The sequence below is a fragment of the Panthera tigris genome, chromosome D3 (genome assembly GCF_018350195.1).
Source record: "Panthera tigris isolate Pti1 chromosome D3, P.tigris_Pti1_mat1.1, whole genome shotgun sequence".
NCBI lineage: Eukaryota > Metazoa > Chordata > Mammalia > Carnivora > Felidae > Panthera > Panthera tigris.
The window spans coordinates 86058865-86083630 of record NC_056671.1 but is presented as its reverse complement, the minus strand read 5'-3'; the positions used below and the strand labels follow the sequence as shown (position 1 = coordinate 86083630).

At 37.4% G+C, this 24766-nt stretch overlaps 1 protein-coding gene across 8 annotated transcripts in view; it reads left to right on the top strand.

Moving 5' to 3' along the window:
• RTTN (rotatin) overlaps positions 1-24766 on the top strand; it is a 167513-nt gene that overhangs the window by 20612 nt on the left and 122135 nt on the right. For 7 of the 8 annotated variants that reach the window (XM_042961733.1, XM_042961732.1, XM_042961731.1 and 4 more), the window contains 4 exons: positions 6602-6772; positions 12154-12366; positions 13578-13690; positions 15878-16004. In XM_042961733.1, the coding sequence (XP_042817667.1) occupies positions 6602-6772; positions 12154-12366; positions 13578-13690; positions 15878-16004 (624 nt within the window). The remainder of the gene's footprint in view (positions 1-6601; positions 6773-12153; positions 12367-13577; positions 13691-15877; positions 16005-24766) is intronic. The other variant, XM_042961734.1, reaches the window with a different exon arrangement.

Here is a 24766-nt window from a genome sequence, read left to right as displayed (position 1 = left end):
GTCTTTTCTCCTTATTTATGACTCATTGCGTCCACATTCTCATCTGACCTGCTGGTAACAGTTGTTCAGGCTTGTTGAAGACTTGCTGGTTGGAGTTTAAGTGGGGCCGAAAGCATCGTGAACACAGCTAGAGAGAAGGGCTTTGTGCCCAGTAAGGGCTCACTAAGGGTGAGTGAACCAGACTGTGAATTTATAATTGGGTGAGTGGAATCTCTAATTAGCATATGCCTTCCTGCTGCTGCCACCAGTCCAGAGACCGTGATTTTAGTTCACCAGACATTTCTTGATTGCCTATTATATGCTAGGCACTGGGGGTGGAAGATGAATAAGAGGCTGTTCTTTTCACTCTTATGGGAGATAGATACTTCTGTTGTGACACTCGTAAAACAGAGGTAAGCCTAGAGGGATAATAGTTCACCAAAGATAGTTTAAGGATAGCGCTTACTCTGTCCTGGTCATTGTTTAAGCACTCTGTGTTTATGAAGCCACTTAATCTTCAGGACCCTCTAAGGTGGATACTACATGTTATAGATGAGAAAATGGAAGCTGATTCTTTTTCAAGGTCACTTTAGGATTCTGTGTTTTCAATCGTGTTTTATTGCCAAGGATACCACGACACCAGTCCCAACTTAGAATCTCAGGGAAAGCCTTTTTGTAGATCATGACTGAACTGAGTCTGAAATCGTAAGATTTGGGTCAGCAAATAAAGGTAGGGCTTTTATCTGTCAGAGAGGAGGGGAATGAGAGGGAGGAAGGCATAGTGCTCACTGGTGGTGAGGGGGAGGACTGGTGAGGGCGAGCAAGCAAGACAGCATAAAACTCAAGGTGGAAGATACGGGAGGGACGCTGGTCGGCTACAGAGTCTGCTCTTAGAGGGCTTTCTACTTGATGCTGAGTGTTTTGGCCTCCCTTCCGAAGGCAGGATGAGCTTGCTCTTCTGCTTGCTGAGGTTTGCGCGTGCCACGGTGGGTGGGCGAGGTGGTGGGGCCTGTGGTGGGCTGTGGTGACGGGCGCGTGGTGGGCGCGTGGTGGGCCGCCGTGGAAGGCAAGTGTGGAGGATGAGGCTGGAAGCATTGTGGGGGACAGCCCCATCCGGGTGCTCACTCCAGATGCTTCACAGTATCTACCACTTATGTTACAGTGTGTGGATGCATAGTGCAGAAATTGTGTTTACAATGTGAATTCTGTCTTGTTGAGACTATTTGGGATATTTTGCTGATCTGATTTAATTCTGTACCTTCTTTTCGTAATGACAATGAATATCCTCTGAAAACTGGCCTCCCTCCCCCTCCATCAACTACTTCATAGCCTTTTGAACATTTTTAGCCCAACAAATTAAAACTCTGGACTAGTTTCTGTTGTTTTTTAATCCTTTCTTTTCTTAAAACGTTACCACCCTGCCTTTTATTTTGCTTAGAAGAAATGCTGGGAATAGTGAAAATTGCAAGCCTGATTCTTTTTTTTTTTTTCTTTTTAAATTTAAATCCAAGTTAGTTAACATATAGTGTAATAATGATTTCAGGAATAGAATTTAGTGATTCATCACTACATATGACACCCAGTGCTCATCCCAAGTGTCCTCCTTGGTGCCCATCACCCATTTAGCCCATCCCCCCACCCACCTCCCTCCATCAACTCTTCAGTTTTTTCTCTGTATTTAAGAATCTTTTATGGTTTGTCTCCCTCTCTGATTTTAATCATATCTTTGCTTTTCTTCCTCTATGTTCATCTGTTTTGTTTCTTCCTTTTTTTTTTTTTTTAAATGTTTATTTCTGAGAGTGAGAGAGACAGACAAAGTATGAGCAGGGGAGGGACAGAGAGAGAGGGCGACACAGAATCCGAAAGTCTTTATGCTCCAACATGGGGCTCGAACTCATGAACTTCAAGATCATGACCTGAGCCTAAGTTGGACTTAACCCACTGAGCCACCCAGGCACCCCCATCTGTTTTGTTTCTTAAATTCCACATATGAGTGAGATCATATATTTGTCTTTCTCTGACTGACTTATTTCATTTAGCATAAACACTTTAGTGCCATCCACTTTGTTGCAAATGGCAAGGTTTCATTCTTTTGTTGTTGTATTTAAATTTTTTTTAAAGTTTATTTATTTTTGAGAGATAGAGACAGAGCATGAGTCGGGGAGGGGCACAGAGAGAGGGAGACGCAGAATCCAAAGCAGGCTCTAGACTCTGAGCTGACAGCACAGAGCCTGACGTGAGGCTCTAAACCACAAACTGTGAGATAATACCTGAGCCCAAGTTGAATGCTTAATTGACTGAGCCTCCCAGGTGCCCCAAGATTTCATTCTTTTTGATCACCAAGTATTATTCCATTGTATATATATATATATATATATATACACATTTGGCATTTGGACTCTTTCCATACTTTGGCTATTGTTGATAGTGCTGCTATAAACATTGGGGTGCATGTGCCCCTTCGAATAAGCATTCCTGTGTCCTTTGGATAAATGCCTAGTAGTACAATTGCTGGGTTGTAGGGTAGTTCTATTTTTAATTTTTTTGAGGAATCTCCATACTGTTTTCCAGAGTGGCTGCACCAGTTTGCATTCCCACCAACAGAGCATAAGGGTTCCTCTTTGCATCCTCGCTAACGTCTGTTGTTGCCTGAATTGTTAATTTTAGCCATTCTGACAGGTGTGAGGTGGTATCTCATGGTAGTTTTGATTTGTATTTCCCTGATGATGAGTGATGTTGGGCATCTTTTTATGTGTCTGTTACCCATCTGGATGTCTTCTTTGGAGAAGTGTCTATTCATGCCTTTTGCCCATTTCTTCACTGGATTATTTGTTTTTTGGATGTTGAGTTTGGTAAGTTCTTTATAGATTTAGATACTAATCCTTTATCTGATATGTCATTTGCAAATATCTTCTCCCATTCTGTCGGTTGCCTTTCAGTTTTGCTGATTATCTCCTTTGCTGTGCAGAAGCTTTTAATTTTGATGAGATCCCAATATTTCATTTTTTCTTTTATTTCCGTTGCCTCTGGAGACATGTCAAGTAAGAAGTTGCTGTGGCAGAGGTCAAAGAGGTTGTTGCCTGATTTCTCCTCGAGGATTTTGATGGCTTCCTGTCTTACGTTTAGGTCTTTCATCCATTTTGAGTTTATTTTTGTGTATGGTGTAAGAAAGTGTCCAGGTTCATACTTCTGCTTGTTGCTGTCCAGTTTGCCTAGCATCATTTGCTGAAGAGACCATCTTTTTTTCCATTGGATATTCTTTCATGCTTTGTCAAAGATCAGTTGGCCATACATTTGTGGGTCCATTTCTGGGTTCTCTGTTCTGTTTCATTGATCTGTGGGTCTGTTTTGGTGCCAGTACCATACTGTCTGGATGATTATAGCTTTGTAATACAGCTTGAAGTCTGGAATTGTGATGGCTGCGGCTTTGGTTTTCTTTTTCAGGATTGCTTTGGCTATTCGGGGTCTTTTCTGGTTCCATACAAATTTTAGAGTTGTTTGTTCTAGCTCTGTGAAGAATGCTGGTGTTATTTTGATAGGGATTGCACAAGCCTGATTATTGTAGTACTTTCTTTTTATACTATTTTGAGAAGCACTCAATTCATCTTTGGACTTATTAAGGTTATTTGAAACAGTTTCACAAGAAAATAGACTTTTTAGAAAAAGCTCTATAATACTGAGATCTTCAATTAATGTTCATGAATTTAAATTACAAATTGTCAAAGTTAATGTTGAATAACATATATTGTTTGTAGGTATATAAAAGTAGTATTTTAATGGAGAAGTGCTAGGTGGAAGAATTGTCTGTCAGTATTAATACTGTTACTGTGTTTCTAGTTTGTTTTCTTTGGGCTGATAGTTATTAATATAATGGCCTCTGGTTTAAATTTTATTAATTTTTAGTTTTATTTTCTTGGGATTAGAGAAGATAGCCTTAAATATATACTGAATTTTTCATTGTGGGTGAATAAATAGTTTTTGCCAGTGTTTCTTGGAAATGTGAGGAGTAGTAGTCTTTGAAATGATCAAAGTTTATATCTACTTATTTATAAATTAAGTTAAAAATGACTGGGCTAAAACCTGTTAAACCATCTTTGTTTCAATAACAGATTTTGCTTGATATTGTTTGTTTTTCAGACCACAAAGACTCAATTCATATTGGGTCTTTACTCTTAATTATGCATTTCATCAAGAGAAAATAACCCCCTTTATCCAATTTTTTTTGCCCCTAATTATTCATTATTCATATTTCATAGATTTTGCTCATATTTTACTACACATTTAATTTTTAACCTTTTATGTGCAAAGATAAGGGTGTCCTTTTATTTTTATTTTTTATTTAAAAAATTTTTTTAAGATGTCTTTTTTTAAATATGTGTCAATTATTAATTTTTTTTCCTTCAACATGAAATCTTATTTGATTTATAGGAAAATTTAAACACTTTTTTTGAGTGAGTGAGAGAGAGAGAGAGAGACAGAGAGGATGAGCAGAGGAGGGAGAGAAGGGGAGAGAAAGAATGTTAAGCAGGCTCCATGCTTGTTGGAGCCTGACACGAGGTTTGATCCTACTACCCTGGGATCACGACCTGAGCTGAAATCAAGAACTGGACCCTTACCCTGCTGAGCCACCCAGGCACCCCCATTTTAATCCTTTTTGAGTGTATAATTCAGTGGCATTACATACATTTACATTGTTGTACAATCATTACCATTTTCTATCGCCAAAAGTTTTCTGTTATCTCAAACGGAAACTCCGTACCCACTAAACAATAACTCCTTTTCCCCCTTTCCCCGGGCCCCAGTAACTTCTATCCTGCGTTTTTCTTTATGAATTTGACTGTTGTAGACACCTCGCATAAGTGTAATGAATCATTCAATATTAGTCTTTCTGTATCTGGCTTATTTTACTTAGCATGATGTTTTTCAAGGCTCATTCATGTGTCATGTGCCAGAATTTCATTCCTTTTTAAGGCTGAATCACATTTCACTGTACATGCAGACAGCATACTGCATTTTGTTTATCTGTTCATATGTTGATCGACACTTTTCCAACTTTTGGCTGTTGTGAACAATGTTTCTGTGAACATTAATGTATAAGTATGTGTTTGAGTCCCTGCTTTCGATTCTTGTAGGTCTGTTACCCAGAAATGAAATGGCAGGATCATATAGTGATTCTGTGTTTAATTTTTGAGGAACTGCCATATTGTTTCCATAGTAATGGCACCATTTTACATCCTTACCAGCAAGTCACAGAGGTTCCAGTTTCTCTGCATCACCAACACTTAATATTTGTCTTTTTTGTTTTGTTTTGTTTTGTTTCAAGTTTGTATTTAAATTTTAGATAGTTAAAATATAGTGTAATACTGGTTTCAGGAGTAGAATTTAATGATTCATCACTTACATGTAACACCCAGTCCTCACCCAACAAGTGCCTTCCCATTTAGCCCATCCCCCCTTCAGCAACCCTCAGTTTGTTCTCTATTGTGAAGAGTCTCTTATGGTTTGCCTCCCTCTCTCTCTCTCTTTTTTTTTCCTTCCCCTGTGTTCATTTGTTTTGTTTCTTAAATTCCACACGTGAGTGAAATCACATGGTGTTTGCTTTTCTCTGACTGACTTACTTACCTTTGCGTAACACACTCCAGCTCCACTCATGTTAATAGCCATCCTAATGGAGGTGAAGCAGGATCTCACTGTAGCTTTGATCTTTTATATAAATTTTTTTAGGCCTCATACCTTTTAGTTTGCTTCCAGAATATTCATCCTTGAATGAAAAAATTTCTGGCATACATTTTTATCCTTAGTTTCCAGAGTATTTCCTGTTTTTGTTTTCATATATCCTCAGTGGAAAGGTGAGAGTGAGATCTCCAGTGCTCTTTTGTTCTGTCTTAGTGATGCTGTCCTTTTACCAGCTAGTTTATGGGGGAATGTCAGCACATAGAAGATGTATTTTGGTCTCTATCATTATTGATTTGCAAGTTAGCTTTCTCTTTGTAGTTTATGTATGTCTTTCAATTTAAAGGATATAACTTCTAGTTAAGTAGTAACTTACCTAGAAGTTTCTGATGGCAGAACATTTGCCTTGAAACAGCCTTTTTTATGTGAAGAGAGAACTCATAGGATTTGCTGTTTAATTGTTTTGTAACTATATGACTTTCCCTGTCACATTTCTTTAGTAATTTTAGGATCAGTTTGAGGGCAGGGATGTCTCTTGTAGTAATGCATTTCCCCCCCACTATACCTGCCACTGTGTTAAGTATACAGTAGGCCTAATAAATACTTTGTGAGAGATTTACATGCTGATTTTGAACTTGTAACAATTAAGTATTAGAAACTAGGAGGAATTTATGCTTCATTAAACTTTTTTATTTATTTTTATTCGTTATTACAATTCATATTAAATATGTAAATATTGTTAGTTTAGAAAACTTTAGGTGTGCCTATTATGCACTGGTAGTATTTTAAATTATTTCAGCAGGTATTGATTATTCTTATAGGGAGGAAGAAGTTTTTGTTTGGGTTTGTTTTGTTATTTGTCATACTATTGTAAATTATTCTCCATGAAATTTTCCATACTGGCTCCTGAAATTGGTTGTTCTCCCATCTCGTGTTTAAATGTCTGCAGAAAGAGAAGCTGCTCATGGTGCTGGCGTCCCTGGGAGATGCCATGTGCTACCATAAAAGTGGTGCCAGTTCAGACCGGCCGGAGGCGGTGCTGGTGCATCACCGGATGGCCTTTGTGAGCACTTCTCTGTTCGCGGTCCGAGTCCTGCAGACGCTTCTCCCTGTTGAAAAGGTGAGGGTGGTAATGTTCCTTGTGGTTTATTGAATGTTACAAGTAAGTGTTCAGTCGTAAATCTCCTGTGATCATTTCATGATTTCTAATGATATTAGAAAGGTAGTAATTGAGAAAGACTAACATGTTTGAACAGTTTTGACAAGTCATTTGATAGAAAAAAAATTACTTCTAAAAAAAATTCCTTTTTAGGTAACTTCTTAAAATTGTGGTGTAACATGTTTAGAAAAGTACCCCGTTCAGTGCATTTTTACAATGCACTGTATTAAAGTGTTTAAAAAGTGACCACCACCCCAGAACATGAAATACAATGTTACCAGCATTTCAGAAGTCCCTTCCCATCAGTTACCTCTCATTCCTTTCTCCAAGCGGAACTTTCTTTCTGACTTCTGTCACTATCAATCAGTTTGTCTGTTTTTCAACATTACGTGAATGGAATTATAAGGTATGTACTTGCTCAAGACTTTTTTTTTGAGATTCATCACTTTTGTTGCTTGTAGCAGTTGTTTGTTATATAACTGTATGTTAAAGATGATTTTAGTAGGTGTACATATTTCTTTTAAATCATTTCATGACCGGTTTTTTAAAGTTTATTTGTTTTGAGAGAGAGAGAAAGAGAGTAGGGGAGGGGCAGAGAGAGAGGGAGACAAAGAATCTGAAGCAGGTTCCAGGCTCTGAGCTGTCAGCACAGAACCCAATGCTGGGCTCAAACTCACAAACCCTTAGATCATAACCTGAGCCAAAGTCAGACGCTTAACCAACCGAGCCACCCAGGCGCCCCATGACTGTATTTTTAAATAGAGGTTATATCTCTGAATTTGAATGTTAGTTGTAAAACATCTCAAATTATTCATGCACACATATTTTATAGTGTACTTACTGCAAAAAGAAAGGTGTGGCATGTTTTAGTGAAGGTATAGGAGAAATTACTGCAACTAAAGAACTATTTCCTGTGCCTTTTGATGTCCTTTGTTATAGACATTTGCCCTTTTGTTTTCTAGAATTCTGCATAGTATCCAAACTCCCATATTTTTCATAATACTTACATATGCAATATATTACCAAGTCATCTGGAAAAATAAGAACAAAACATTAAATTTTAAATTTAGTATTTTGCTTTAGGAAAAAGAGCATCACTCTATTAATTTTAATTCTTACCTTTTATTCATTAGTCATTATGTTTCTAAAGAAATTTTCTGTTTTGAAGAAATTTGCCAATGTCTAAGCATTATGAATTGAAGAATTCCAGTCATGTAAGACTATAATTGCATTTAAGATATGGATGTCTCACTTTATGTAATAATATATAGCTGAAAAGTTAGTAGTGCTACATTAACTTGTTACTAAGTATTACAAATGATCAATTTATCTATAGTATTGATGTAAAGTATTGATGTAAAACATCAATTATACCATATGATTTTATTTATTGCTTTTTGACTATAGACTTTTTTTTTCATCTCTGTAGTTATTTGGATAGGAATCAATTAAAGTAGAAATAAAAAATGTTTTATTTTGAGTTACTTCAGTTTTAGAATAATATAAAGCCTCTGTGTATGTGTTAGTTTTTGAAGTTAGTTCTTTTTTTTTTTTTTTTAATTTTTTTTTTTCAACGTTTTTTATTTATTTTTGGGACAGAGAGAGACAGAGCATGAACGGGGGAGGGGCAGAGAGAGAGGGAGACACAGAATCGGAAACAGGCTCCAGGCTCCGAGCCATCAGCCCAGAGCCTGACGCGGGGCTCGAACTCACGGACCGCGAGATCGTGACCTGGCTGAAGTCGGACGCTTAACCGACTGCGCCACCCAGGCGCCCCTGTTAGTTCTTTTTTTATTAGTTTTTGTTTTTGAAGGCAAGTCACTATCTGTCAATTTGGTACCTTTCTTAAATACATAAATTGGCATTTCATTAGAATAGTAAATCAGGCCATGGAGGAGATTGTGATTAAGGTATTCGTTTATAGATGGTTATAATTGCTTTCATTAATAAAGTAAGAACTTTAAAATGAGATGCAGACAAAAATCCTATTCCATTGCTGTTAAATTTCTTTCGGTTCATGATTATGCTGCCCTCTGCCTGTTGCTGGCTCACCAGTAATTGAAATGGAGGTTGGATTCTGAAACTTTCAACCTGGAAAGTGGTTTTTAAATATTTGAGTTACCACCTGCCAAATATGTAAATTGGAAGTTGGAAAATGATAATGTGAATCTTTGTAGAGATTTCTTGGATTTGAAATTTGGGCAAGATGACCTTGAAGGCCTTTTTGAAATGGATAATAATTGGTTTGAAAAGATTTTGAAAAATACCTATCAGCAGGTTAAAACGATGAATTGGTAATCTTATGAAAAATGATCTGTTTGGATAAATCAATTTGGTAAAAATTAAGAGCTAAAAATACTGGCCCTGTGCTCGAAGCAGCATCCAGAGCATCGTAGGAAACTCTGGCTCTTTCTAAGCCAGCAGCCTGGGGATGCAGAAGAATTTATACCATAAGCCTTTGATTTTTTCACTGAGATATATATATCCCTAATAATTTGCTAAAGCTCATAGATTCAGAGCAGCACTTCTTAAAGTGTAATGTGCAAACAGATCACCTAGAGATCTCGTTAATGACATCTTGCATATTCTGATCCATTAGTTCTGCAGTTCTCACAAGCCCTTGGATTAGGCCGTGCCTGCTCTGAGTGGGAAGGTTCAGACAAAGCAATGTTATATCCCTCCTATCCCCCCAGCCCACCCGACTCCAGCCTTCGAGATAGTACTGTTGATTCTTTTTATCTAATAGTGGTGATGGATTTGCCCTGAAGTGGCTTCACTTTTAGTTCTGACTGACAGGTGAATAATGCTGATAAATGTAGGATGGCGGTCTTCAGTCTGTTGACTGTGATCAGTCCGCTGGACCATGCCAGGATTCAACCTGAGATTGGAGCCTGGTGCTTTGAGTTGCTGAGATGAAGTTTCATGTGTAGGTATGGAGAGTGAAGATGTCAGAATTTCTTAGTGATGGGGTGAAAAGAAAGAAAGGAAATTAATATTTATTACGTGAGTGAGATCTGCTAAACATCTGCTTGGTGCTGAATTCTCACATCAGCTGTTCTTACTTTTGTGACTAGAGTCAGAGAAAGCTCTTTTTAAACTAGAACACAGCACCTTTGGAGTTAGATCCGTGAGGCTTTAATATCTTGGCGCAGTGCCCAACTCCCAGTCTCCTTTGCTAATTCTTCTTTCTCTCTAACCTTTGAAAGGAATAGAAACCCAGGACTGACCCATCTGTGGTCTTTAAACAGCATCTGTTTGCCGACACCTCCTCGACTCATAGTTCCAGACCACATGTGTCACCTGAAGCGCAAACTCGTAGATTCAACATCCTTTTTGACATCTTCACTTGGGCGATGATCGATGTTTCCAACATCACGTGTCTCAACCCTAATTCTTCACTTCTCTGGTCTTTTTACGGTCTTGCCTCTCTGGGTGGATAGCACCTTCGTTCTTCTGGTTGGTTGTTGATCAGGCAGAACACTTAGAGTCATCCTTGATTCCTGTCTGTTACGTACACCTGAATCCAGTCCCTCCACAAAATTTCTCATTTCTTCCTTGACATCTGTCTGGAGTCTGAACCCTTCTTGCTGTTCGCACCGTTGTCACCTGAGTTCGAGGCACCTTTCTTGCCTAGGTTGTTGCAGCAGCTTCCTCATCTGTCTCTCATTTCCACCCTTGCCCTTTTCCGTCTGTTCCTGTAGGCTGCTCTTGATACTTGCTTGAAATTTCCCAGTGCTTCCCCAGGGGCAAGTCTTAAGATGACCCAGAGCCCTGCCTGATGTGTTCACCAGTGCCCTCAACTCCATCCCTCAGTGGTAACTGCACTGGCCTCCTTGTCTCTGGGCCTTTGCACTTGGAGTTCACTCTTCTATGGGTGCTTTTCTGCCAGAGATTCAAATGCCACCCTATCAGAGAGGCCTTCCCTGCTGCTCTAGAGTGTAGCACTTCCCCCCCAGGTGGCTGTTCCTCTCCATCTTTCCCATCTCTTGTTGTTGTTGTTGTTGTTTTCTGCCTTAGCACTTGCTGGCCACACCTGCTATCTTATGAAATATATCGATTTACTCTGCCTTCTCCACTGGAATGTTCCCTTCGTGAGGGTGGAGGTTCTGTTTGTTTCCTGCTGTGCCTCCAGGGTCTGGAATGACTCCTGGCATACTGTAGGGGAACATAGTAGGGGCCCAGCAAGTATTTGCTGAGTGAGCAAACCATAGGTGAGCAGATAATCTAGTTTGCCTCTCTTTTTCCCCCCTAAGAGAGTTCTTCACAGAATCATGAAATTTCTCTTGATTTTCTAATAGCTGCTGTCTTAATAGTTAGGGCTTTATTTCATGATTACATAGAACTAAAAATTTGATTCCTATAGTTTCTGATATTTATTTGGCAACTTTATTTGATTTTAGAAGCATCATTTAGCTGATTTAGCCCTTTATGTTAGATTTTCAGGCAGTTAATAATTATTCTTAAAATAGGATATGCATGAAATAAATGGTGACCAAGCCTGCCCTTTAATAAAGACAGCATTTCAGCCAAAGTAATAGGCTATGCCAAAAGATTTTCTCCAAACATTGAATTTTGAATCCTTTTTGTTTCCTTCATTCATAGAATCCTATCACCAAACTAGAATCATTAAAAAACAGAACCCAAAGAAACAGTTCTTTCAATTTTAAATCAATTGTTTTAAGGTTACAAAATGTATAATATTTCATTTGGGCATGTTAATTTTATACTAATTAAGGGTCACTCCTCTCTGAGTGTTTTAGAACTATGTAATTATTGTTGAATTTCTCCTTTCCCCTCTGAAATATGAACTAAACAAAAAATCAATTTCTGTTCAAATCAATCTATAGTTGTGTTTGATTTAGTGTTATTCAATTCAATATGTAGTTAATAAGCCCTGGGTTATGTGTTCAGCTTCAGTGGAGAAGTGCTCTTGTTTTCAGGACTTTATTGCATTATTCTGCAGATTTATGTGCACAGCATGAAATACTTAGATCAGAAAGCCTCCTGCCTTCAGTTTAGTAGCAGAGATATAAACAAGGTTCACGGCCTGGGGGGTGGGGAGAGTGACTCTGGTTGTTGGTTTGGGGAAGGAGGAACTATCCTGTGTGCCAGGCTTTTGGAAAGAGTTGAAATTTGGACTTGAGTTGTTTTGAGCAGAGAAAAATTACATTGAACAAGACACAGAAGTGAATGGTGTGTTAAGGAATAGAATTTTCTTTGGAGAAGCATAGACTTTGTGATAGACAATGATATAAATAAAAAGTTGAGCTAGCTATATTAAAATCATAGTCTACCATATTTTTCTAAAACGATTTTTAACTTTTGTTTTTTTATTCATTAAGGCAAGCCACTTTTTACCAGAGCCTTTGTCAGCAGCATTATTTTTAGTTTCTTTGGACATGCCTATTTCTTTGGAATATCCAAATATTCACGAAGCTGTTGTGGCATATTTGGAACAGCTGAATTCTGAAAACTACAGTATTTATAAACGAACTGCGGAGGCTGTTTATTCAATCGAATGTACCTGTAACTTCCTGTCTGATGTTGGGAAGGAGGTAAAAAGTTCTGTTAATGTCTTTTAATTAAATATTCTTTTGATAAAATATTTAGAAAACATAACCTATACTTTCAAACTGATGGACACATAACAATTGAATATTGGAGGTGAGATACATTATTATTGAGCGTTCATTTTTCAGATCAAGGTAAGTATATGATTTGTGTAAAGGTAAAATAAAGACTTTAGAATAATGATTGGTGTGTATTGATGAGACCCATTGGTTTTTGAAAAGGCAGTAATTATTATCAATGTCTTAATATTGAATAGAGAGTTCCTTTTTGAAGTGACTTACTGTGTGTGAACAGTGACAATTGACATAAACAACTATAAGGGCCATTTTAGTGCTTTCTGTAGGCATATTTTTCCTTTAATATTTCATAGACTTATTACATACACAAAGAGCCTGATTTTTTATTAAATACAATAACGAGGTAGATTGTAAGGTAAAATGACTTTAGGTGCAGTGTTATGGCAAAGATTATGTATTGTTATTTATCCCTTTTAGAGATACTTTTAGGATATTTAGTATGTTGTCAGTAAAGGGGTTTATGAGTCTTAAAATAGACACTGACTATAATAGTTGTTTACTGTTTGGAAGTACCAAAGTGGGTCCTGAAGATCTAAAAAATTAGGAAATAAATTTTTTATTCCTTTTGTTTCCTACAGTGGAAGTTATCTCAGCCTCTTAGTTCTAATTTTCCTTTATTTACCTGTTATTTTTTCCTTTTGTTTTGCCATATCTCACTGCTGCTGGCTTCTTGTTTCTTCCGTGATAGAAGTTCAGATTGTCAAATTATTTCCGTGCTATTCTGCATGGTCAGTTAATCATGATGTGTTGGTTGTCCTTTATGTTTGTAGAAGTGGTCAACATGTAGAAGGGGAAGTGGATCATAAAATACACAAGTCCTGCTTTGAGTCTACAGTTAGTAGGGAGATAGGGCTACAAACTGTCAAAGAACGTGGCCACTCGATTGTAACTTTAAGCCTACTTGGAAGTGAAAAATAGTCTCTTGTGGCATTTAGCTAGGAATTTTCCCCCCTAAGCTGACATTTTTAGTTTGCTTGTTAGGAAAGTGGACTTAAGTAAATGTGAACAGTCTTAGGGTCTTTGAATGATCTAATTTCTTGAAGTTGCTTAGTTAGCTGTTGAGAATTCTACTGTACATGAACTTGACATTTACTGTTCCCTTCTGCTGTTTTTTTTAGGGAGAGAAGAATCTCTTAGAATTAGTGGAGCTGGCAGACCAAGCCTTGCGAAGCTTTTCCTATCATCAGCATTTCCCCCTAATAAAGGAAATCATCTGCATGTGTTCAAAGATGTAATACTCGCTTTCTTGATATGATTATATTATTATAGGATATATTGTGTATGTGTGCACTTAGGAACAATGAAAACAGAACTGGCCTTAATTTTTACTGTTTTTTAATTAAAATTGTTTTTACGTATGTTTGACCTCTGAACTGTATATGTATAGCTGCATTAGGGCAGTTAACTATTTTATAGGGTAAACTTTAAAAATACCATGCCTATAATCAAAATGAATTATCCCTGGATTTTTATACATTTGTTTTGGTGTCCATCCAAACCAAGTATTCAAGCATATTTGTTTATTTGTCTCTAAAGTTTTGATTAATAACTTAAAATGAGGGTTTTTAAATGTAAGTTTCATTGCTTCCTACTGTTTTCCTATATGGATTTTTAGAATGCGTCATGCACTGTTTATTTTGAAGACATTGGAGCAGATTCCTATTTAGAATTTAGGGTCTTCATTGCTTTTGGAAGGAGTAAATTCCATGATGATAAATATTGATTAAGTATGGGATTTATTTATTTATTTATTTATTACCTCACATAGTCACTATGTTTGTGTGTGTATGTGTGTGTGTGTGTGTGTGTGTGTGTGTGGTAAGAACATTTAAGATCTGTTTTCTTAACAAGTATCAAGGATACAATACAGTATTATTAACTCTAGTCCTCATAGAGTACATTAGATCTCCAGAATGTATTCATTCTGAATAACTGAAACTTTGTACCTTTTGAACAACATCTCCCTATTTCTCCTATTCCTCAGTCCCTGGTCACCACCATTCTACTCTCTGCTTCTATGAGTTTGACTTCTTTAGATTACACATGTAAATGAGATTATGCCGTGTATTTGTCTTTTCTGTACCTGGCTTAAGTTACTTAGCCTAATGGACTCCTGCTTCATCTGTGTTGTCACAAATGATAGGATTTCCTTTTTTTTTTTTTAAGGTTGAATAATGTTCCATTGTATATATACACCACATTTTCTTTACTTGTGTATCCATTAATGGACACTTGAGTTGTTTCCATATATGGTTACCCTTGAACGATACAGGTTTGAACTGCGAGGGTAATGCAGATTTTTTTTTCTTTTTTTTTTAAATGTTTTATTTATTCTTGAGAGAGAGAGAGAGAGAGAGACAGAGCATGAGTGAGGAAGGGGCAGAGAGAGAGGGAGACACAGAATCTGAAGCAGACTCCAGGCTCCGAGCTGTGAGCACAGAGCCCGACGTGGGGCTCGGACTCACAAGCTGTGAGATCATGACCTGAGCCGAAGTCGGACGCTCAACCGACTGAGCCACCCAGGCGCCCCAGATTTTTTTCAATAAATATGTGTATACTACTGTAAATGTCTTTTCCCTTATGATTGGTCAAACTTTTTTCCTCTAGCTTACTTTATTATAAGAGTACAATGTATAATGCATATAACGTACAAAATATGTATTATTGGCTGTTAAAATTATTGGGAAGGTTTCTGGTCAACAGTAAGCTATTAGTAGTTAAGTTTTTGGGGAGTCAGAAGTTATACATGGATTTTTAACTGCATAGAGGTTGGTGCCCCTAACCCTTGTGTTGTTCAGAGGTCGACTGTATTGGCTGTTATGAGTAATACTAGGATGAGCATGGGAGAACAGATATTTCTTTGCGATACTGATTTCATTTCCTTTGGATTCATAATGAGAAGTGGGATTGATGGATCATATAGTAGTTCTATTTTTAATTTTGAGGAAACACTGTACTGTTTTCCATAATGGCTGTATCAGTTTACATTCCAAATATGGGTTTTTAAAGACTTGTATGGGTACTTTAAAAAAAATATTTTTTGATATTTATTTTTGAGAGAGAGAAAGATAGAACATGAGCAGAGGAGGAGTAGAGAGAGGGAGACACCATCTGAAGCAGACTCTGAGGTGTCAGCACAGGGCCTGATGTGGGGCTTGAACTCACGAACCGTGAGATCACAACCTGAGCTGAAGTCGGACGCTTAACCAATTGAGCCACCCAGGCACCCCTTGGGTACTTTTTAAGAGAATATTTTCTGCCTTGAAACAAGTGCTTGGATAGATATTAATATTGGGTTAGTTAAATAAGATCCCACTTGGAGGAACTGGAGTAGGAAGAAACCCTTTCCAATATTCTTTTCAATCTCTTTAGTAACTCGCTTACCTTAGATGTCTTGGATGTTTTACCTTTTTACCAGCTGGAAATCTGCACAGGCCAGTCCATTACTTCAAGGAGAAAGTCAGAAGGTGTTTCTTCGAATGTTATCTCACCCATTACTGCAAGTGAAAGTTGAAACTTACAACTGCTGTTTGGAAATTATTAAGGTGGGTTTTTTGGGTTTTGTTTTGTTTTGTTTTTGGTGGGGAGAGCAAATAGTGGGTTTTCTTTCTTTCTTTCTTTCTTTCTTTCTTTCTTTCTTTCTTTCTTTCTTTCTTTCTTTCCCTTTTTTAAATAGCATTTTATTTTTCTTTTAAAGTAGGCTCCATGCCCAATGTGAGGCTTGAACTTATAACCCTGATATCAAGAGTCGCATGCTCTATCTGCTGAGCCAGCTGGCGCCATTGGGTTCTCTTACTAAAAATCTAAAATTAGGGAGGTGCCTGGATGGCTCAGTTGGTTAAACATCTGGCTTCGGCTCAGATCATGGTCTCGCAATTTGTGAGTTTGAGCCCAGTGCCGGGCTCTGTGCTGACAGCTCAGAGCCTGGAGGCAGCTTCAGATTCTGTGTCTCCCTCTGTCTCTGCTCCTCCTCTGTTTGCACTCTGTGTCTCTCTGAAAAATAAATAAACATTAAAAAAAGCCAAAACTCTAAAATTAGGGACGCCTGGGTGGCTCAGCCGCTTAATCCTCCAACTCTTGATTTTGGCTCCAGTCATGATCTTACAGTTTTTGACTTTGAGCCCCACACCGTACTCCACACTGACAGTGTGGAGCGTTCTTGGGATTCTCAATCTTTCTCCCTCTCTCTCTGCCCCTCCCCCACTCTCTTTTTCTCTCTCTTCTCTGTCAAAAATGAATTAAAAAACTAAATAACTGTGTAGAAAAAGCATTTGATAAAATACAGCATCCTTTCTTGATAAAAACCCTCAAGAAAGTAGGGACAGAAAGATTGTACCTCAAAATCATAAAGGCCATTTACAAAAGACCTACCACTAATATCATCCTCAATGGAGAAAAACCGAGAGCTTTCCCCTTAAGGTCGGGAACATGACAAAGATGTTCCCTCTCACCACTGTTATTCAAGTGGTGGTGAATAGGGCTGGAAGCCCTAGCTTCAGCAATCAGATAACACAAAGAAATAAAAGGCATCCATATTGGCAAGGAGAAAGTCCAACTTTAGCTCTGCAGATGACCTGATACTCTGTGTGGAAAACCCAAAGACTTCACTAAAAAACTGCTAGAACTGATAACATGAATTCAGCAAAGTCGCAGGATATAAAATCAATGCATAGAAATTGGTTGCATTTCTATACACCAATAATGAAGCAGCACAAAGAGAAATCAAGGAATTGATCCCATTTATAATTGTACCAAAACCCATAAAATACCTAGGAATAAACCAAGCCAAAGAGGTGAAAAATCTATATACTGAAACTCTAGAAAGCTTATGAAAGAAATTGAAGAAGACACACACACAAAAGTGGAAAAATATTCCATGCTCCTGGATTGGAAGAACAAATATTGTTAAAATGTCGATACTACCCAAAGCAATCTACATATTCAGTGCAATCCCTATTAAAATAACACCAGCATTCTTCACAGAGCTAGAACAAACAATCCTAAAATTTGTCTGGAACCAGAAGAGACCCCAAATAGCCAAAGCATTCTTGAAAAAGAAAACCAAAGCTGTAGGCATCACAATTCCAGACTTCAAAGATGTAATCATCAAGACGGTATGATAATGGCACAAAAACAGATCAATGGAACAGAATAGAGAACCCAGAAATGGACCCACAAATGTATGACCAACTAATCTTTGACAAAGCAGGAAAGAATATCCAATGGAAAAAAGATGGTCTCCTCAGCAAATGGTGTCGGGAAAACTGGACAGCGACATGCAGAATGAACTTGGACCACTTTCTGATACCATACACAAAAATAAAGTCAAAATGGATGAAAGACTTAAATGTAAGGAAACCAACAAAATCCTGGAGGAGAAAACAAGCTACTTTGACCCCTTTGACCTTGGCCGCAGCAACTTCTTAACATGTCTCTGGAGGCAAGGGAAATAAAAGCAAAAATGAAATATTGGGACCTTGTCAAGTTTAAAAGCACAGCGAAGGAAACAATCAGCAAAACTAGAAGGCAACCAATGGAATGGAATTTGCAAATGATATATCAGATAAAGGGTTAGTATCCAAAATCTATAAAGAACTTATTAAACTCAACACCCAAAAAACAATCCAGTGAAGAAATGGGCAAAAGCATATATAGACACTTTTCCAAAGAAGAAATCCAGATGGCTAATAGACATATGAAAAGATGCTCAACATCACTCATCATCAGGGAAATATGAATCAAAACCACCATTAGATACCATCCTACAGCCATCAGAATGGCTGAAATTAACCACTCAGGCAACAACAGATATTGGTGAGGATGCAGAGAAAAAGGATCTCTTTTGCACTGCTGGTGGGAATGCAAACTGGTGCAACCTCTCTGGAAAACAGTAGAGGTTCTTCAAAATATTAAAAATAGAACTACCCTACGACCCAGCAATTGCACTACTAGGTAGTTACACAAGGGATACAGGTGTGCTGTTTGAAAGGGCACATGCACCCCAATGTTTATAGCAGCACTGTTGACAATAGCCAAAGTATGGAAAGAGCCCAAATGTCCATCAATGGATGAATGGATAAAGAAGATGTGGTATATATGTACAATGGAGTATTGTCAATCAAAAAGAATGAAATCTTGCCATTTGCAACTATGTGGATGGAACTGGAGGGTATTATGCTAAGCAAAATTAGAGAAAGATAAGTATCATATGACTTCACTCATATGAGGAATTTAAGATACTAAACAGATGTACTTAAGGAAAGGGAAGCAAAAATAATATGAAAACAAAGTGGGACAAAACATAAGAGATTCTTAAATATAGAAAAGAAACAGAGGGTTGCTGGAGAGGTTGTGGGAGGGAGGATGGGCTAAATGGGTAAGGGGCATTAAGGAATTTACTCCTGAACTCGTTGCACTATATGCTACCTAACTTGGATGTAAATTAAACAGTAAATAAATTAATTAAAAAGACATTTATGTTGTGTTAATGATGGGAGTATTGTAAGAAAATGATTTCTGTCATGTGTTCAAAAGTGATTTCTATGCTTAGGAAAAAATTTAGGTTATTTGGCTTAAATGTTTTAGTGTTAGCTATAGTACTATTTTTCTTTTGAAGAAAATACTTTCATTTTTAAGTTATAAAATATTTCAGCATAGAGTAGTACATAAAATATTAACTATTTCAATATTGCAAAGAACGTTGTACATAGATCAGTACTGAAAGATACATGTTACTGTGTACTCTTGAAAATGTACTCTTATATTCATCATTCTTGTAAATACTAACTGGATAAAACAAATGTTTACATTTTGCCAGTTTTGCTTCTAACCCTCTTTTATTCAGAGAAATAAAAATATTAGTTATAACTGAAGCTTCTTTCCTTTTTCCTCTTCTTTCATCCACTAAGACAACCACTCTTACATAATTGGTGTTTGTCCATATATATATTTGTACTATGTATGTATGTCTTTATAAATAATGTATGCAACTGTTTTTTCTGCTTAAAAAAATATATAATTTCATAGTGTACATATGTTTTTGCTGCCTTATGGCTTTCATTTAATGGTAGGACTCAGATCTTACCAATTCATTCTTCTTAACTGCTCTTTAGATTGAAAACACTTTTTATTGATACATATTTAGGTTCAGTCTACTTTTTACTGAAATATTTTTTTCAGTATTTTCATTGAAGGTCTGTAACTGTTAGTACATGTGTTTGAAAATGCCTTGATTTTACCTTATTCCTGAGTGATAGTTTAGGTGGATAGAGAACTATTTAGGTCTATTGCTGTTTTTCCGTAGCACTTTGCCAATAGTGCTTTGTTTGGCTTCTATCATTGTTGAGAAGTCTGCTATCAGTTAAATTATAATTTTCTTTTTTTGTTGTTTACTTGTTTTTAAGATCTTTTCCTTGTCTCCGGTGTTCTACAGTTTCATTACAGTGTGTCTTTGTGTACATTTTTTATTTATCTTGTTTATCACTCTTTAGCCAAAAGACTCATATCTACCTTCATTTCTGGATAATTCTTAATCACTGCTGTTTCCTTATCCTTACTGTTCTCTCCAAGTAGAACTCTCATTAGATCTAGGTAGACCTCATTTTACTCTTTGTGTCTTTTAAGTCCTCTTTCCCATTTTCTGTGTCTTGTTTTGATTTGGTTGGCTGGGATTCCTCAGTGCAGTCATTCAGGATGCTAATTCTTTCCTCACCCATGTCTAATTTGCTTTTTAAAATTTGTAGTAAAATATACATGACACAAAATTTACCATTTAATCATTTATAAGTGTACAGTTAAGTGTCATCAAGTACATTCACATTGTTGTGCAACTGTCATCATTACCCATCTCCAAAACTTAACTTCCCAAATTGAAAGTCTGTACCCATTAAACAATAACTCCCCACTCTCCCTCCCCCCGGCCCCTGGTAGCCAACATTCTGCTTTCTGTCTGAATGAGCCTGCACTAGGTACCTCATATAAGTGGAATCAGTGTTTGCCTTTTTGTGTCTGTTTTTTTTTTTTTTTTTTTTTTTTGAACTTAGCATGATGTCTTCAAGGTTCATTTATGTTACAGCATATATCAGAATTGCATTCCTTTTTAAAGGCTGTATAATACTCTTGCATGTAAATACCACATTTGTTGACGTGCCACCCTCTGTTCAAGAAGATTTGGGTTGTTTCCCTCTTTTGGCTATTGTGAACAGTGCTTCTTTGAACATGGGCATACAGATATCTGTTTGAGTCCCTGCTTTTATTTCTTTTGAGTGTATATCCAGAAGCAGAATTACTGGATCATATGGTAGTTCTATTTTTAATTTTTTGAGGACCTGCCATGCTGTTTTCCATTGTGGCTGCACCATTTTACATCCCTACCAGTAGTGCATAATGCTTCCAGTTTCTCTGCACGGTCCCCAACAGTTGTTATTTTTCTGTTTTTTCTTTTTTAAAATATATATGTATTTTTTAAAGTTTATTTATTTTGAGAGAGAGAGAGCATGCATGTGCGTGTGGGCGAGGGACAGAGAGAGAGGAAGAGGAAATCCCAGGCAGGCTCCATGCTCAGTGTGTGAAGCCGGACACAGGGCTTGATCCTATGAACCGAGAGATCATAACACAAGCCAAAATCAAGAGTCCAAGGTTTGGATGCTTAACTGAGTGAGCCACCAAGCAAGTGCCCTTGTTTTTCTTTTTTATAAATAACATCCATCTTTAACTCATCATTGTTGCTTTTAATTTATTCATCAAGTTTTAGATTTTGCTTATTCCATTTTTCATTACTATACTTTTTTAAAAATATTTTTTTAATGTTTATTTTTGAGAGATACAGTACAAGCAGGTGAGGGGCAGAGAAGGAGGGAGACAGAGGACCCAAAGCAGCCTTTACACTGATAGCACAGAGTCTCATGGGGGGCTTGAACTCAGGAACTGTGAGATCATGACCTGAGCTGAAGTTGGAGGCTCAACTAACTGAACCACCTAGGCGCCCCTCTTTGCTTCTTTTTTTAACTCATTCTTTTCATAATAGTCTTTCATTTTCTTCTTTTGTTTCTTTGAAAATTTTAAACATACTAATTTTATAATCTTATTTAGATCATTCTATTACATAGAATGCTTTCATTTATTATGGCTATTGAATCTCTTATGTTGTTGTTTTCAGCCAACCGGTGATGTGATTTTTGATTGTAAGGTTATCTTTGGCAGGTAGTTTATACTTGGGGAATCTTATATTCTGTAGACAGTGGTTTTATAATTACTTCTGCCTTGTTTCCATGGATTTGACAGAGTTGATACCATAGCCTGGAGGGGCTTGTTAGGAAGTTATATCTTCATTTAATATGTTGAAATACTCATCAAAAGAACCAGTTGAGAGGGAAAGGTAGAGGGTGACAAGTGGCTAATTAGGAGAAGCTAGTGCCTTTGAAAGTTGAAGGCATTGGGATCTAGAATATTGATAGCTAACTGAACTTAGGTGGGCTTAGGTGGAGCAGCAAGTTGAATTGTATATTCTCTTTGAGATTGAGAGTAAGTGGTATTTGCAATGTGTTTGAAATGACTGATATGAGTAGAAGTTTGATATAATCAAATAGAAGGATTTGGGGGTTGCAATGAGAGCCCAGTTGATTGTCTTAATAATCTTGTTAGTGAAACAAATCTTTGCATAGTTATCTTTGGCTAGCTGTTTGTGGTTTTGGAGAATGTGAACATCTGGATCCATGGAGCATTGTGGTTTTTCCTTGAGGATGGGAGGGAAGGCCTTTGGTGAAAGTAAGCTGAGTAGCTGAAGTGATAGCCCATAGAATCAGAGGAAGTAAAGGCCAGAGGGAAGGAAGTAGTTAGGATTATACACTGGAGGTCACGGGAAATAGTATGTTACAAAGTGTTAAGCAAGGTAGAAACCTGTATTTGTGATTTTAGAAGGAAAACAAGCGAAAGGTAAGTTGAAGTGTTCTGAGATATCGGGCAGGTAATGTTATTGAGATGAGGAGGTCAAGAAGCTGAGCTCCATATGCGTGGGATAGTTCTTACACTCAGAAATTTAGAATAGTGGAATTGGCTTTGATGTTCAGATATTTGAAATGGATTTTAAATAATTCCTTGAAATGCCTTGCCAACCATTATAAAGCTTTGAATTTTATTCTAAATACAGTGAGAAGCTATGAATGATTTTATGCAGGAAATTGATTTGATCTGATTACCTTTTTTAAAAAGATCACTCTTCCTATTGTGTGGAGAATCAATTGTCAGGGGTCAAGAGTGGAAGCCAAAAGGCCAATTCCACTGTAGTGGCCCCAGTGAGATACGATGATGTGGTGGAGATGCTGGGAAGAAAATGAATTCAGGATACATAATGGATGTAGAGCTGGTTGGTCTACTGGTAATGGGAGTAGGGTATAGAAAGCATCAAGGAGGAGTTCTGGGGTTTGGGATTTAGTAATTGGATTGATCATATTGTCCCCAGTATTGGATTGTGGGTTGGATAGAATTATTTTGAATGTGTTAAATTTGAGATGCCTTTTTACATGTAAGTGGAGATGCTAAGTAGATGGTTGAATATAATAATAATAATAATGCCAGTTATATGATGGTGGCAATAATAATGATAACAATTAACATTTATTCTGTATATCAGGTACTTTTATAAATGTATTCCCTACTTTAATCTTCATAACACTATAAGGTATGTATTCTCTCTTGAAAAAACAGAGATGCTATGAACTTGTCCAAGGTCTAGAAGTAGTAAAACTGGACTTTGAACCCGGACAGTCTGACTCCTAAACTCTATTCTTAAGCTTTGCACCAAACTGTCTCTGGAGTGTGGAGCCCAGACTAGCTGTAAAATTTCAAGTCATCAGCACAGAGATGGTGCTGAAAGCCACAAGGCCAAGTTGGGTCATCTGGTGAGAGACTGGGGAGAGGCCATCTAGGGTCTAACCAGATGGAAGGTGGGCACAGCAGGAGCCAGCAACAGAAATACAGAAGTGTCTGAGAGGAGAGGGGAGTATGGTATCCTGGGCGGAGTCAAATGACAACAGGGATGAACGCATTGGGTTCAGTGTCACGAAGTTGACAGGAGGCTTCTGTGGGGTGATGGGGCCTGAGGTCCTGCTGGTGTGGGTGGAGGACAACCTGGGAGTGAGCACATAGAGGCCTAGGACTTGTGCTGTGTTGCGATGGAGAGCTGGAAGATGGACTGGTAGCAGCAGGGGCATATTAGATCCGGGGACCCTTAGAGCATGTGACAGAGTCACAGGACTAACCCTGGAAGAAGAGGAAGTAAAGGTGCTGGAGAAGAAGACACAGGTGCAGGAACTGTGCAGGAACACAGGTACAGGAACAGGTGTTAGGAGGACAGCTAGGATGCAGGTTACGGGCAGGATTGGTCTTGGATGGGATTCTAGTGCTTTTTTGTTTGGCATAAAGACCAGTGTAGGTAAGTTGATATGTATTTAGTGATGAGAGAAGAAGGGTGTTTCATTAAGGATCACGTCTTATTCCCATTAAGAAACTGAAGGTCAGAGAGTTTAAGTGTTTTGAGGAAGTAAGTGACAGAGCTTTTCTTAAACCATAAGCCAAGGCTATGCTCTTTCAAAAGCTCAGAATATACAGTTGCTGTCTGGCATGAAGTTAAAATTTAAAGAGAAAAAATATGTATAAATACGTGTGTGTATATGTACGTACGTGTATGTATAACTTTTTGACCTCTGAATTATTGGTAGTGGTTAGGAAGTAGAATTTTGCAGAGCAAAGAAAATTTCATTTCTGAGAGTCACTGTGGATTTTATGTTTACCTTTTTATATTGTATTTAAATTCTGTTAATATTTCAGGGAGCTTTTTTCCCCTCTGCCATCTTAGGCAGTCCCTAAGAAAATAGTGTTCTCTAGCTCTGATTGAGAAAAGAATTTGTGATAATGAGTCTGAGAGACAGTACGCAGTCAGTACTTGTATTCAGTGATGTATTATCAATATATTGATGATAAATATCCTGCATATATGTTGTCCTCCCTTTCCCCCAAAACTTCAAGTCTGTTTTCATTTGAATTTTGTTTTTCTTCCTCAAACCTCAGTAAGCAAAATATAAACACCCTGGGATAAGTTTGTTATGTTATTTTTTTATGTTTATCATTATGAAAACTGCTTGTTGGCAGAGAGTAACATAACACGCGTATCATGTAGACTCAAAAGCTCAGGCAAGAGAACTTTTTTTTCATCCTGTATTAGGTAAAAGAAAAGTTTCAATGAAGTGAAAAAGTGTCAACAGAAGAAAGAGGAGTCCTTTGGAGAATTAGTGTCACTGAATTTTTTTAA